The sequence below is a fragment of the Daldinia vernicosa genome (assembly GCF_022497035.1).
Source record: "Daldinia vernicosa strain CBS 139.73 unplaced genomic scaffold F5Y00scaffold_3, whole genome shotgun sequence".
NCBI lineage: Eukaryota > Fungi > Ascomycota > Sordariomycetes > Xylariales > Hypoxylaceae > Daldinia > Daldinia vernicosa.
Window position 1 is genome coordinate 1,039,977 of NW_025953919.1, and position 15,882 is coordinate 1,055,858.

General features: G+C 45.0%; 3 protein-coding genes across 3 annotated transcripts; 2 read left to right on the forward strand and 1 right to left on the reverse strand.

Annotated features, from left to right (window-relative positions):
• Positions 1-7,791: 7,791 nt before the first annotated feature.
• On the forward strand, positions 7,792-10,095 carry F5Y00DRAFT_250793 (hint-domain-containing protein; the record flags this gene model as incomplete). Its single annotated transcript, XM_048009769.1, has 5 exons — positions 7,792-8,106; positions 8,167-8,360; positions 8,415-8,580; positions 8,628-9,301; positions 9,378-10,095. The coding sequence occupies 5 exons, from the start codon at positions 7,792-7,794 to the stop codon at positions 10,093-10,095; spliced, it is 2,067 nt and encodes a 688-aa protein (XP_047869557.1).
• A 340-nt stretch (positions 10,096-10,435) lies between these two features.
• F5Y00DRAFT_225096 (kinase-like domain-containing protein) lies at positions 10,436-11,833 on the reverse strand. Its single transcript, XM_048006123.1, has 3 exons — positions 11,523-11,833; positions 10,951-11,441; positions 10,436-10,879 (listed from the first exon to the last, which is right to left on the reverse strand). The coding sequence occupies exons 1-3, from the start codon at positions 11,775-11,777 to the stop codon at positions 10,462-10,464; spliced, it is 1,164 nt and encodes a 387-aa protein (XP_047869558.1). The 5' UTR covers positions 11,778-11,833; the 3' UTR covers positions 10,436-10,461.
• A 1,276-nt stretch (positions 11,834-13,109) lies between these two features.
• Positions 13,110-14,688, forward strand: F5Y00DRAFT_225098 (uncharacterized protein). Its single transcript, XM_048006124.1, has one exon. The coding sequence runs from the start codon at positions 13,302-13,304 to the stop codon at positions 14,334-14,336; it is 1,035 nt and encodes a 344-aa protein (XP_047869559.1). The 5' UTR covers positions 13,110-13,301; the 3' UTR covers positions 14,337-14,688.
• Positions 14,689-15,882: the final 1,194 nt, after the last annotated feature.

Here is a 15,882-nt window from a genome sequence, read left to right on the forward strand (position 1 = left end):
AGTCAAGACGAAAGTGGGAAAAACCGAGTGGGTGGAAAATGAGGGTGATGAACAAGGATAATTAATGCCAAGAACATTGGAAATGGAGCTTATCCTGGAAGAGAAGTCCCTCCTCCCCTGCATAACGGTGCAGGGCCCTGCATATAGTAGTGTAGCGTGTAAGTGCAGGCGACAAGGGTGTCCAGGTACAATACATATATACATGTATGTACACAGGTACTGTAGGTACGACTTATTCATTTTTATGTAGTCCTCATTTTCTACTTATTTATAATCAGTGCTATTTCCTAGGAAATTGCACTGTCTCTCCTAAGTCACTTTTGTGTCTCTAGAATTTCCAAAGCAAAAATGTCCATCTGATAGCCTATTGGACAATTATATCCTTACTTCCCACATGTCTTACTAAATCCAACTTAGATTCTTAGCATTAATAGCCAAGGCTAGTATCCGAATATGTATGCACATCTACGCACATTCCTCAAATATCTACATATATCATTGCACTATGTAGGTATTTAAAATTGCAAAAGAGCTCGAGGCCCTTATAAAGTATTCATACATCACTTACTTAGGAAATGGGCTAGACCAAAGTATTATTAAAAGAATATATATCGAGGATGAGAAACCTGAGAACATAGCTACCTCCTATATAAATCAAATTATACATACGCAGGGGAACGACTAAACTATTGATTAGACAATCTTTTTGGCTATACCATGCAATGACATGAGTAAATGGAAAAGGAAGAATGGAATTTGGGAGGTAGGTAAATAAGCAAACCATATATTTAAAAATCAAACAATATTCAAAAGATTATGATTGTGCTAAGCTTAGGATCCCAATCTCACGATACTATTACATGATTAGATCCGCCACTATTTTATATTATTCTCCAGGTATGTAAGCGATTCCTCTTCCAGGGTATTATCATTCATCTACTTACAAAACCGACTATAATGTACCCAGTCCATTTATACACTATACCTACTCCGTGACCTTATCTAACAAGAGAGGATCATCGGAATGGAACTCGATTAATTAATATACTTTGGCTTCTTCTAGAACACGACGATCCTAATGCTCTTGTGACCCTTGTTGCTAGTGTATGTACTAGTGGATATCTACTAGCCTTACAGGTATTGAAGAAAAAATAAATAAAAAATTGGTAGTTAACCTAGACCATAAGTCTAGATACCAAAAGACGAAGCCAACTAACACTAGATACCTAATGTACTACCTACTACGAATACCTGCTTTTATCAGATTCGGCGGCGTTTTGAGGCGGTTGCACAACAGCTTAAGAGAGGAGTAGTGTTCAGCTGCCATGCAACGGTCTTATTAGATTGCAGCGATCTCCCATTCTTCCCGTGATGTTCTATCTACGGTTCGGGTCTCTTCTCCATGCTGGGAAAGATCTCAAGCAATCGTTTGGCTTAATCTCAAACAACTACGCACTTGCTTATAGCGTCCGTTTAAGTAGCTCTCATTTAAACCCGGGTATCCAAGTACCTAGTAAAGCTATCTAAACCGAATAGGGAGAGGATATCCGTCAAGCGAAAAAGAAGCAATCAGGACACCCGCTGGAGCCCTAGATAGGCCAATGCAGCCACGGCACATCATCCGTCTACCCGCTGGAATGGGTCGTTCGCACATGGGAGACGCAAATCGCGCGGAGGACCAAACAGCCAGATCAGATCAGATGATTGGGCTTGCATCTTAACGACAGCGCGTGATATCCTTTCTTTGCTTCCCGGAATTTATCTTTTTAGGGGTTTTCAACTGCTATGTACCATAATAAACAAGATTCCTATCGATCGACACTATCCATGTACTGAGGTATGTACTAAAGCAAGCCAATGGCGCGGCAAGGCTTAAATGCTTGAATCTGATTGATGACAAGCGCGAGGAGGAAGACTCGACCTAAAATTCAGGGGTTCGTAGGAATTGGCGTCTCAACCTCTCGCTCAAACGACGTAGCCTGGAAGGTACCTAGGTATTGTACAATACATAAAAACACAGTATATATTGTGAAGTCTCGCACTAACCAACTTACACCCCATGGTGACATCAAATTGCGAAAAAGTGATTGATACGCCGGTGTGCGCTAAGTCCTATTATCGCTAACCTGACCAAAGCTTCCGCGGTCCAATCATACTACTGTTCCTGGCGCTTATCCGCGTTGGGGTTCTAACCCCTGGATCCATATTCCCCTGAAATGGTGGGTAGCATCCGCACTTCCCGTTTTCAATCTACATAAAGCTTCTTTTTATTTTCGATTTTTCTTCTTTTCGTCCCAATGTCTAAAGTATGTATCGTCAATAGGCCAGCATTTGCGATGAACAAAGTGAGCCATATATGCCGCCGATGTGTAAGACCCCCCCATCTGGACTTAAACGGGAGAATAGCGACCGTAACAATACGATGTGAATATCTTGCATCAGATATAGTGTAGTTCAGCGAAGACATGGATCCAAAACGTCCATGCTAGTGTACCTATCATATCTCATTTTAGTATAATGTTCGCTGAGCGCTTGGAACACAATTCCGTCACGCCCGCTAGATTTACATATGTAAAGACATCAAATACATTATAACGATTTAAATGTGTCTATGCCCTATTTAAAGTCCCCGAGTAATGCTTCTTACTTACCGAGGTATCTAATATATATAAGACTTATACTAGGTAGCTCGGGCAATAACTCCCTTTTCCGACAGATAACCTACCGAAGTATCATAGGCAACCCGATACCCCGTTTGATGCCTTTTCTTTTTCTTTTAAATTAAAAAAAGAAAGAAAGACAAAATGCATGAGATCACTAGCTACCTCCGCGGTAACATATGGCATCTCGAGTTCCAACAACGTGGATACACTCTATGACTTGCTGCGGCATCCATCCCGATCCACTTCCTCTAGGGCTGACTACCTACCTTAGTACTAGGTAGATAGGTACCTCTTCTATCCATCCTTAATAACGTGTAGATCCAACTAAAAAGTGTACATAAGAAATAATCAGGCAGTGCGCAAACATCGCCGAGCATCGGTGAACAATTAGAAAATTTTTCTATTCGGTCAAGTACCTAGGCACCTTGGGAACCACCTGAACGTCTAAACATGTACATATAGGTATCTACTTGAGAAACGAGGTCATTAAGATTATAAACAACTTGATTGATCAGTCAACGGGCAAACGCGAAAAGTAGAGACAATACCTACAAACACGCATCATATTGGCACAGGAGCGGCTCTGCACGCGAACTACATATGATACTATATGTGCATATGCTAAGTAATTTTCATTTGTATCTTTACATACCTGTGCTAAAGCATTTGAATCCCGAGTCGAGTATACACAGTAGTATCGCTATTACCATAACCGACTCCAATAAAAGACATAAACACTCAAATTGTTTGCTTCATTTTATCATGCGATCTTACTTTTGAAGGGGACCTCTTTTACTCCGCTGAAGAATCCTTCCTTCGACGAAACGCGCCCCTCCCCTGTACTCCTACGTTCCTAAGGTAAGCAAGCCGGATACCTAGAGTATGATTGCAATAGGTATGTTATGACATGTGCCACAGAAAAGGACCTCACGGAACTCGAAGGATTTTAAATAAACAGGGGACATGGTATTTAGATATCGATGGCTTAAGAGGATGAGGAATAGGTAGTCCTAGCCCTATTACAAATTTAGTATAGGTAACCTCATACAAGATGACATCGTGTTACAGTACCTTAATATCAACCCCCTGGATCGTCATGCAATCGTAATACAGTTCTTTTACGCCATTTTTCTATCAAGGCATGTTAGCTCCAAGCCAATCCAACGGCATAGTCATCCCACGCGATTGACAGCTTATATATGGTAGGACAGCTAGGTAATAAAATATGTGACTGAATCTGCGAAGAGACTGAGAGAGCAACCGTACGCGCCAAAAGATAGCGCTACGCAATACTTGATCAACATCTTTCCCCAATCGTCGCAGCATTGTGCAAATAAGAATGTAATATTAAGTACGAAGGTCCGGGCCAAAAGTCTTGCACATGTGGAGGTCCCTAGCACTGTATTCGAACGTCATCCCTTTTTATTAATACTGTATCAGCCACCTGCTAAGATAAAATTTGGATAGTGGCCCATACGCTAAGTTTAGGTGGCTTATCACTGTATTTATAGCGGCATTAGCCACTATAGCTTAAGTAATACCGTGCGGTCCCTTTTTAACTCACACGTGGTTTGCCAACATTAAATGTGCAAGACTTTTAGCCCGGACCTTCGTACTGACGAGAAGTCCATCAAACAGGAATGCTACGCTAATATAACTGGTAATTGATTCGTTTACCGGGGCAGAGCACATATGTGGTCATGAACGAACAGATCTGCGGCGATGTGCACAGCTCATGTCTCTCCACGAAGGTCAAAACGTCATCCCTCAGAATTGTGATAAAACAACAATTAGGATCACGACATTGGCCCAACAACAGATCGAGATCGAAAGAAAGCTAAGAGGACCTGTTTCAGGGATAAGATTTTCGCTCGTCTAGAGCGGGCATAGGACACCAAAGTTAACGGCCTAATATATATACATTTGAGTCCTATGACGAACATTGACTAACTAGGACAGAGTTTTGGCTTTTTCCATACGGCTGCGGGATTCTGATAGCTCTAAAGTGGCACGTTTGCCGTATGTTTTTCGATTTACCCAGTTTACGCAGAACATCATCCGGTACAAGCCGCACGACGTTCCCTTTTGCCCAGAAATGGGCTATGGCCTCTTTTTTTAAATCCCGATTTTTCCCGCGGTACAATGGCCAATCAGAAGCCGTGGCAAGAATTAAGCGGTCGTCACCACCGTCGCCACCTGTGTGCGGCGTTCTGAGCAATACGGGTAGTTCATCCCTTGCGATTAGGTGTTGCGATAGTCTAAGGGAATGGAACGCACCAGTAGGAATTCTGGCGTCGGGGAGGGAGAAAAACAAACGTGGGGTGCGACGGGCTGCGAAATCGCTGGTCACGCTCGCAGTTGATCCTTCACGATCAGCCCCCAACCTTCAGCCTTTCCTCTTAGGTCCTACTGCATCTCACCCGCAAGCTATGATTCGTTTCTGCGAACTGTAATCCCATGCGGGGTAGCTTTTCCTTGGTGCGACTCGCGCAGGTCGTCTTTGTCTTTCTGGGCCCAGCGGCCTGCACTATGAAATTTGAGGGCTTGCGATATTTTTCCCTTCTCCCACTGTGACGGGGAAGCTCGCCCTTGCGGCGTGTATATCAGTCCGGCCTCCCGTAGCAGAAGAACCCAAATGTCTCGTACATACTTCTTCCAAAAAATTTTCTTTTACACAGATCCTTAGAAGAAACTACCTAGGCATCAGAAGCAACAGTTGCTATTGTATATATATATCACACTCCTACCAATACCAACAATAAACGAGGACCTCATATCGAACATTCCGAAACATATTCACCATGTATGCGGCTCACTGTTGCAAATGTGGCGGTATCTTTGTTATCAACACGGATTGTACCTGGTGCAAGCACAAGGAATGCTCAAGCTGCCATTGAATTCGGCCAGTCCCTAGCGGCTATGCTATAGGTGAGGCAACCGGTCGCTATCTGCTGAGATAGACGTTACTAAACAAGATGGTAGTTTCATCCCTTCTGTAGAAGTTCTAGCGAGAGCTCATCTCCAGGAAACGGGTTTGGAAAATACTATTGCGCATAGAGGCGGTCGGCCGTTTTACGGTAGGACATTGGGGATGATCTGTCTCACAAACATTACGACATACTTAATTGGGTTGACTTGGCGTCCTGGCGATGGTGCTGGTGCTGGTGCTGGTACTGGTACTGACGGATGTGTATAAAAAGCAATGGCGCTCCAGGCATTTCTCTATGGCTCGTCGTTATGATCAGGGCTGGTTGGTTTGGATATCTATACCCGTCTCATGCACATAACATTGCTTTGCCTACGGCTCTCATCGTTACGCTAGGGCGTGCGATCATCTACTAATGTAATTAATGGCGAGGAATTTGTATCTTGTCTTACATAGGATGGATGCACGGGCAATTGCGCGTCAATACATACCAATTTCAATACAGATTAAACGGCGATTATTATTCAGAGCTGTAGAAGATACGACGCCTTAAGTAGTCCAAGCGACAATTCGTGGGTACCTGATGTAGGTAGGTATGTACAGAGTATGGCAGCATTCTTGGCGGAATTCTTAAAAATATGTTACTGCCACCTCTCATATTACTTGTGCTGTCTTCATACATTCGACGATCGCCCCCTTCGGGTGCTGCGCTTTAATTAGGCATTAGCCCTGTAATTGGGGATAGCGTACAAGGATTAGGGCGAATAAGAGGCTATTCCCACCTTCATTAAATCCTGAAAAGGAAACAATATTTTCATAATATCACGAAATATTATGAAAATGGATGGAAGTTTGAAAATACTTTTAGAATATATGGGAAGCCTTCCCATTCGGAAGTACTTCGGATCAATCCCGAATTACAGGGCCAATCCCTAATTAAAGCGCAGCACCCTTTAGGGTGCGGTCGTCGAGTATACGCAGACAGCACAAGTATTTACCAATCCAGCGGTATTGGTAGATATAAGATTAGCGAGGTGACATGTGTAAAAAAGAAGTCTACGACAAGCATTCAAGATCTGGTTGTCTGGTCTAAGCCAGATCCTTCTATGTAAACACAGGTGGCACAGCATAAACTAGTGGGATCTTTAACTTGTCAGTCTCACCAATCAGCTTATTACATACGGAATAGAGATCCGGAAAATTGAACAACTCAACAATTATTTCATGGTTTCACATATATAGTTTGCTTCCTTAAATATTCGGTCTCCTATTCACTTCACCTACCTAGAAAGATCGACTCAATTCGACGCTAATAGGTAGACCACTTCGTTAAAGCCGAACTGCTTGGTATGTATTATCCACAATTCTCGGCTGAGACTCCCCCAGCTCGCAAGATGCCGGAGGCCCCTGCTTCTTGGGAGAAAGAAGAAGAAAAAAAGACTGTAGTTAACTAACTCTAATATACTGCAGATAAAGATGGCTCAAAATAGTTCATTCTCAAATAATTCCGCCTGCAGAGAAATCCCATAGTTTATTTAAGAATCAATAGTATAATGACACACTGTCAAAGTCTGTTTGTCTATTAGCTCTGCTCAACTTGTTGGTATAAGCCACGTTGAAGTTTCGTTCATCCCCGGCAGAGTCCACTATTGGATAATTTGAACAATGGGCCATGGACGAATAAGAAGACGAGAGGCATCCAGAATCGGCAGTCGACACAATCTAAAGAGCCCCCTGAGCTACTCATGTAAGGAAGGTCAGGAAGTTTTACAATGGCATTAGCTGCCTCACTGCCTCATCGGCGCATCGGCGTTGCCTTTTATGTGGGTGCAAGCAAACAAAAGGGTAGTTATAAACTCATACTCACGAAATAAGAAATATTCTTGCTGTGATTCATCTTCCTGCATGTAACTAAGTTTTGACGACGTCCGTGAAAGCGAGATTTACTAGGACGAGCTCCTCTTTGTTATAACCAGTCGGCCGTGTTCGATTCTAAGAATATAGCTTGACTATTACAGATTGATTTAAAATCTATCTCCCTCGCTCTCGAAACCATTACACCCATCATGGTAAATATCCATACGAAGTGACAGCAACACATTCTAACGACATCATTAGGTTCGCAGACAAGAATTAACACCAGGGATGGGTGAATATACCTTAGAGTACTCCTTAGAGCACTCTGCGCAACCTATTTCCCCGATGGCGGAGGATGCGGCTTTGGAAATACATGAGTTACCATCACAAGACGGTCTGATAGTCCGAGTACAGCCTCCGAGCAAGCCAAAGGATAATAACCTCCAACATGTCCCCTGTGATATTGTGCTGGTCATAGATGTTTCTGGGAGTATGCAAGCGCCGGCTCCTGCCAAGATGCTTGGAGATGACGGGCAGTTAAGTTCTGAGCATTTCGGCTTATCGATCCTTGACATGGTAAAGCATGCCGCACGTACGATTCTGAGCACGCTAGACGAGAGTGATAGACTTGGTATTGTGACGTTCAGCAGAGAAGCACGGGTAGGTTCCTTACGTGCCAGCGGTGTGTGTCTCTACTAATCGAGATTGGGTCGAGAATAGGTGGTCCAGAAACTGCTGTCCATGACGCCTGAGAATAAAAAGTTAACCCACAAGAACATCGAGGCGATGAGGGCTGACAGCGTAACAAATCTCTGGCACGGAATTCGGGAAGGAGTTAATTTGTTTGACGGAGAGCAGAATACAGGGCGCGTCCCCGCGGTTATGATATTGACGGATGGATTGCCGAATTACATGTACTTCTAAGATACCCCCTCCGCTATGATAGTTTTTACTTATATCGCTCGCAGGTGTCCTGGCCAAGGCTACGTCCATAAGATACGCAGTACCTGGGAAGCTCTTCCGACGACTCTTCATACATTCGGGTTTGGCTACGAGATAAGATCGGGGCTCCTGAAGTCCATTGGAGAGATTGGTGGCGGTAACTATTCTTTCATTCCCGACGCCGGCATGATAGTATGAGTATTTGGTTCGCTTGCTCAACGCTAGCTAATAATATATAGGGGACCGTTTTCGTCCATGCAGTTGCGCATCTTCAGACGACGTACGCAACGGAATGTCGGCTTGAACTTATTAGTCCCAAAGGCACTTGCTTGAGAACGACAGCGGGCAAAGTCATTGACAGGCAGGAACAAGAGGAAGCGGACTTCAACAGACTTGTCATAAAGCTAGGAAACTTACAATACGGCCAGTCTCGAGATATATATCTAGAGAGTGTCGACAGCCAGGGTTGCAGGGCCAGGTTCGGCTCCTCTATGGCGGAAGCTAATATCGCAGGAGAGCTTAGATATTCGCGGATGAGAGTCGCAGAATTCTGTGTCCTGGCTTACAGCGCTACGACTAACGCATACGTCCTGTCCGAGGCTCAAATTGCCTACCACCAGAGCCGATCAATGATATGCGAATTTCTTTCATCCTTATTCCCGCTTCAGAGTGATGGTGAATACGAGACTCGCAAGGAGATCAACCCACAGCGTCACCAGATAGCGTTCCAACGGCTGTTAGCTAATATCCCTGCCGCACACTTTGACGACGAATACAATAGATCTCTAATGGCAGATCTCGTGGGTGACCTCCCGTCCGGTCAAGTAAATTTAGCTCTATCCCGTCAAGAGTATTTCAGTCGATGGGGATGCCACTACTTCTTTAGTCTGTGGAATGCGCACGCGAAGCAGCTGTAAGTGCCCCTTACTGGAAGCTATAAAAAGGACCCCTATTGCCCTCTCACGATGTCTGACAACCCTATCATCTAGGTGCAACTCCTTTAAGGATCCCGGCCCCTTGATGTATAACCAGAACTCGTTCTTCGCCAAATGTAGGGATGCTTTGGATAAAGCCTTCGATACCATACCACCGCCGACACAGTCATGTCCTAGGGTTGCTACAACCAGATACCTGGATATGTCACGGCTCAATTCGAGTTACGCACCTTGTTTCACAGGTTCAAGCAGGGTTACGCTGGCTAGCGGTCGAAAGGTACCTGTTCGTAGCCTACGTAAGGGCTCACACGTGCGCACGCCCGTTGGGAGCAGACGCGTTGCAGCTGTAGTGAAGACGTTCGTCTATAGGATCGCCATGTGCAAAATTGCCGGCCTTGTCATCACGCCTTGGCACCCGATCCGAATAGATAATTTGACCGCCGAATGGGTCTTCCCGGCTGATTTCTTGCTTGGGTTGGAACACGCCCGGATCGTCATTTACTCCGGAGCCATATACTCTGTACTCTTACAGCCGGATTGCGACGCCGAGGCCCATGCCTTGGACATTGGGGGCATTTGGGTGGTCGCGCTCGGCCATGGCGTCGTACGTGGGGACGACGTCCGCGCTCATCAGTTCCTGGGAGATTATGGAAAGGTGGCGAGATCCATTGCAACGTTGCCACAGGGAGCAGACGGGGTTGTGCTGTCCGGTGGGGTGGAAAGACGGGATAGCGACGGATCGGTCAGCGGTTTCAAAAAATATGTGCCATGAATCTGAAGTCCCATAGAATATAAGGGCAGGCTAAGATTCTGGGGGCTAGCCGGCTTGGTATTCACGATGCTCCTGTCCTGAAGCCATTCCTAGGTACCTAGGTAGATAGTGTCAGTTTTGACAGGGTAAAATAAACCGTACCTCGATATCAATATTGTCTGAAATTACCTTGAAAGCACCGAAGGTCCCTAACCAAGGGGCTTTCTCGGGTTCCTCTCAAAATTGCTTGAGGCGACGCCTCTCGAAAGCATAGATGGCTCGCAAAAGTCTGATATGTTAACATAGTCCTTAGATTTATTGCGGTCTCGAAGTTATTCGATACGCCATTAAATTCAAAGCGCCTTAAACCAAGCTCACATTAGGTACTTATCTCTTGAACAAAGATGCCAAGGGACTGCTCTGGAAATAATCCCGGTCCTTCTGCCACCCCTTCAGAATCCAATCCCTCCCAATCCTCATCGCATCGGTAACCTTCTCTAAGGGGAACTGCAGAGGAGCAGTTGGAGCTCGTCTGGTATACCAGCCGATTAGTTGAACTCCCGCGTGGATGGCGGTGCGGAAGGCGAGCTCATCCCCTAGCCCTCCGTACCCTTGGATGAACCCCTCAATCGCGGGCACGGCACCGTCGGTTTGGAAGAAATGTTTCCGCTCGTAGATATCACCGATCATCTGTCCGATATCATATGCGCGATGACCGAACTGGGCAAATTCCCAATCGACAATGAAGAGTTTGGCGGCGCCCGGATGTCCAGTGCTCAGCGACGGGCTGCTTGGGAGTAGGACACTGGCTGTGTTAGTCTTACTTGGGTATTTGCCATGCTGGGAACTGAAAGCAAAAAAGAAGCAATTGCATACTTTCCCGTCCAGAAGTCACCATGTATCAGCCCCCAGTGCTCACCCCCATATCCATCTCCGGATGTCTTTTGAAACTCGTTTGTCGCACTATCTTTGACTTGTTCTAGAGTCGACCGGTGCCCTTCCAGAAGACCGGGAAAATTATTTTCAAGTACATTTAGAAAGCTATCATAGGTGATGGCGTATTTCAACTTCCGCATGGGCTCATTATCGCCGATGGCCTTCAACTCGGTATTTGGGGAAGAGGTCCATATATGGAATGAACGCAACCAGGATCCCACGTCGTAACCGATGGACGCTGCCACCGGCGTCGTGAAGATGCTATTTGCAGTTGGCGACACTAAGATATTCTTTAAATCAACAGCCGCAGGAAAATCCTCCAATACTTGGATATTTACACTGCGGACGAAGAGATAGAGCCGTGGTGCCTTGACGGCCGTCGTGCTAGATGGGAAGTTGTTTAGAGCATGGAGCATAGACTCTTCGTAGAACTAGATACCAGGGGGTTGATTAATTATCAATTATCTCCTTCTTATTAATAGGGACTTTATATAGGGGCAAGAAACACATACAGCACGTGACGGATCTATAGGAAAGTCCTTACTGACGGCGACAAATTCCGTCGAGTGTTTGATGATAACGGTCGTAGTGGTACTTTGGTCCCCGCCATCTGCACGGATAGGATGGGCTAACTTGCCACGAAATACGAAGTTAGTAGTTCCGTTTGTTAGGTGAGTCAACGAAGAGCAAGCATAAGGTGTCCCTGAAAGCTGTCCTAAAACTTTAGAAATGAGTGCGTCTTTCTCTGCTTGGCTAAGAGGCGCCATACTTTCGAAATGCGGATGATATGACCTTTGAACCGTATATAGGAAGTGCAAGTACGATATCTTTTTTTGAATCAGATGTTGTCATTTTAGTGGTTGATGTATTATGTAGGTACGGATAAGCACTAAACAGGGTAGGGCACCCCTGCTTGGGGCTCTTCGAGATATCTTGATCCATCTGGGATGTGATAAAACTATACGTATCAAGTGTTTATATCCAATTATAGAGGCGGTACAATATAACTTTACATAGGGTATAGTAAGGCGGCCCGGCTACGGCCCCACCCCGGGCCCATACCAGAACCACACACCCCCCTTTCCTCTTCATATCACCTCTACCCGGAGGGCGAGCCCCTGTAGACGGAGAGGACTCGGACAAATAGGTTTTCTCCTAATTAGGTACCTACCTTATAAACGTACCGAATACCGGGCAGATAAGGCCTTAGCTATATCAAATAGGTGTACTGGTACATTGATATTAACAATTCAATTACCATAATTTAAGTGCGTCAGTAGGCTCTGATATGCTTATTCCTCGTGATAAGCGTAATGATGTTTACACCGTCTATTTCGCCTTATAAAAGGGATAGACGTCTAATGAAATTTATATACGCCTATTACGATGGATAATATCGTTATGGTTTTGCCATATACAACTTATCATTTACCTATAGTAGTATCTTACATTTGGATTCTACCCAAAAATCATCTCCTCAAAGGCAAGTGGTCCTTTTACATATCCAGCTTATCCGCCTTTCACTCTCTATTAATCGTCACCGGTTTCCACTCAAGCCCGTAGATAGTCCCATACTTGGCCTGGTTGATATAACCCTGATAAACGTCTATTTTAGATACCAATCTAGATATGCAATACGGACCAACCTCCAACCGAGACTGCATTGATACTGTGGAGGCTGGCCGAATGGCCAAACACCGAATGGTCTTGTCCTTCAAGATCGCACCTTCACTTGGGACAACTTACCACTTGACCGGCAGAACCTTTATGAACTGCCCTACGTAATAGATATTATAAATACACCGCCTACTTGAACAATTCCTTATAGTGATTCATGCCTCTACATTGAGATAGCGAATAGTATCTACGTATTAAAACAATGCTACGGTTCATATCTTGGACTGAAACACCTACCGTGGATGAATTCTGAGTACTAAATAGATCCGCACATGGATTAATTTAGTATGATGGTCCCCCGTGAGTCATGGTCATATATGGGCTGATGGGCTAATCCAGTCCCGACTCATACTTATTTGGGTAAGTATTCCGAGTACACGATGCAAAAAGTCGCCGAGGTAACATACTAAAAGATATTGATATGTAAGCATTGTCCCAAGATGCTAATATAAGCATTGATTGCGTAGGATATTGGTCTATAAAACCTGATCGCTAAGTTTGAGACTTTACTCTCTATCACTGGGCAGGCAGCATCAGCACTAAGTCACAACACTCATCCCTCCTAAATCTTTTCCACTCAAAGTATTGTTCATCTGAACTTCTGTACAATAAAAATGTCCGAGGATCAAAAACCCCGAATTCTGATTATCGGCGCTGGGGCCATGGGAATTCTCACCGGTTATCACCTTAGTCTCGCTGGAGCCGACGTGACATTCCTCATCCGCCCACATCGCGCCAAGGCGTTGGATAATCCTCAGATACTCTATTGCTACGACGATAACAAGTTGAAGGAGTATAAGCGATACAACTACATTGTGAACCCGTCGCTTATACTTGGATCGAACTATGACTACATTGTTATTGCACTTGATGGTGCCTCTTTGAGGAACGAGGCAGGTGTAGACTTGGTGAAGACGATAGGCGATGCTGCACGAGGGACTAATACGAAAGTCGTCCTTGGTTCCATATTCTTTGACTTACGCACTTGGTTCCTTCAGGTCTCAGGACTAGCGGGCGAACAAGTAACTAACGGACATCTCGAGATTCATGCCTACTCCACGAAGGCGTTGACTCTGCCAGTAGAGGCCCCGACAGATCCAGAACTGATTGCAAAGGCCGACTTTGCCTACACGGACAAGCTGGACGACGGGTTCACCGTCGACGATAGCTCCCCTGCCGTTGCAAATGGATTTGCAGAGATATTCAATGCAAGCGGGATTTCACGCTGTGCTGTCAAGCCGGCACTAGAATGCGCCGTTTCCATAAATCCTCTGTTCCCCGTCTTTGCGGCATGTGAATTGATGGGCTGGCCTAAATTGAAAGACATCGATAGAGAGGAACTATGGAGTTCTGTAGTCGCATCAGTGAGGGAAATCCAGGAGCTCAACGTCCATGGGGAGCTGGGAAAGCAGGCCGCTAAAATGACGACTGAAGCTGGACTTGCTGCTCCCCTGGCGGCGTGGGAGAAGCAGATGCTTCCGTTCGACTTACAAGCGTTCAACCGCTACCATCATGGCGAGAAATTAAGGGCCCAGGGTCGGGAACATTTGAAACTTTGTATTTCCTATGGTGCAGCCGAGGGGAAGCCAATGCCGGCACTGAAAGACCTGCTACGGCGTGTTCAGGAACACGAAGTGGTCGTGGTCTAATGAAGCGAACAGGAAATTCTCTTATATTACAGGATTATAAAAGTATTAAGTAGTTACTTTCGATGTTATACCGTAATCACATAGGTACCTGTAGTTATATTCACGTCTTGGCTTGAGATACAACGGATGGTAGGCATGATGTTCTCCTGTTTACGGGCGAATCTTTCTTATCCCGATCGCCTCATGTAGAGTCCGAAGACCTAAAAAGGGTCGAGCAGAAATCTTCAAGATGATAGAGTGATAAATGGCATACTAGCCAGGTCTTCCATTTAATATCAATTATGGCTATTGGCGTAATCTTGGATACGATAAAGGCTGTAGGAAGACGCGTAGCCAAGTAGGACAAGACGGCCCCTGGCATAAAGGGGATTCGTTTCTACATACCTACCTACGTATACCGCCTCGCTATTACTATACACAGATACCACAACATAAGCTGTAAGGTGTTTATTGCAAACCGGCACATGTCGTGAAACCCAAGATAAAATTTTGATTTGCGCGATCGATTGTTGCTTTTAGTGGTTATAGGTATCAACCAATCTATATAACGCAGTGTGATAACCGAGGTATGGCTTAGTATATGAGGATGATTTTATCTTAAAGGATGTGAAATTATAAAAGCCTTCGTCACGTACCTAAGGTATGCACTTTGTTTCTCCCACTAAGAGTTCCGATATTAAATATTCTGCACGTTAGGCTCCGTTTATTTGCAGGTAAATACCTCTTATCCTGCCTGCTGCGACCTATATATATATAAATTAAAACATGGAAGTAAGCTAAATTCCGGGCAGTTTATGGTTTGGAATTGGAACTGTTCTGATTAAACATGAGTAACACTCGTTTTAGCAATCTATGTGTCTTGTGGGGATGCAAGTCAATTATTGCGGCACCGTGTAGACTATTGCAGCTGTATTTGCCGGGGCTGTCGCCCGTGAAGTCTGGGTTCTGATTATAGACAGACGTGGATATAGGGAAACGGTTAGACCTGAGGAGCTGGGGCCTGCTTAGAGTGAATATACGGCCTGACTTCGATTTGCGCTATGTAGTTCCAATGGGGTGGATGGCGGTCGGAAGATGGATATAAAATTATTATATCCATATCAAAACTCACATGTAGTAGTGAAGTAAATCCTCCTATGAATTTTGCGGTGACTTCGGGTGGTTATACCATCTGAGATTACGACTCCTTGCTCCTGTTTAGGTTGAACTGATCGACTAGCCTGGATCGCGAGACCTAACTGCTGCTAATAAGCGTCTATCTTCGAGAGTAATAAATGGCATACAATACATATCTTCCATCCGATCTCAGGTATAGCCATTGGCGTGATATCGGATATGACGGACTTCCATAGCCATATCTTCGTTGCCCTAATCACCATACCATAGTCTCTTGTCTTGAGCGGGGATATTTCGCTGATATAAACCCAACATAAGAGAACCAACGAGAGATAATATGCAGCAGTATACGGATAGATTAGTGCAATTGTTCCTTTGGCAGACAGTGACCCGGCTCCATTCCCCGGCTGTAGGAGGAGGTGTAGCTAAG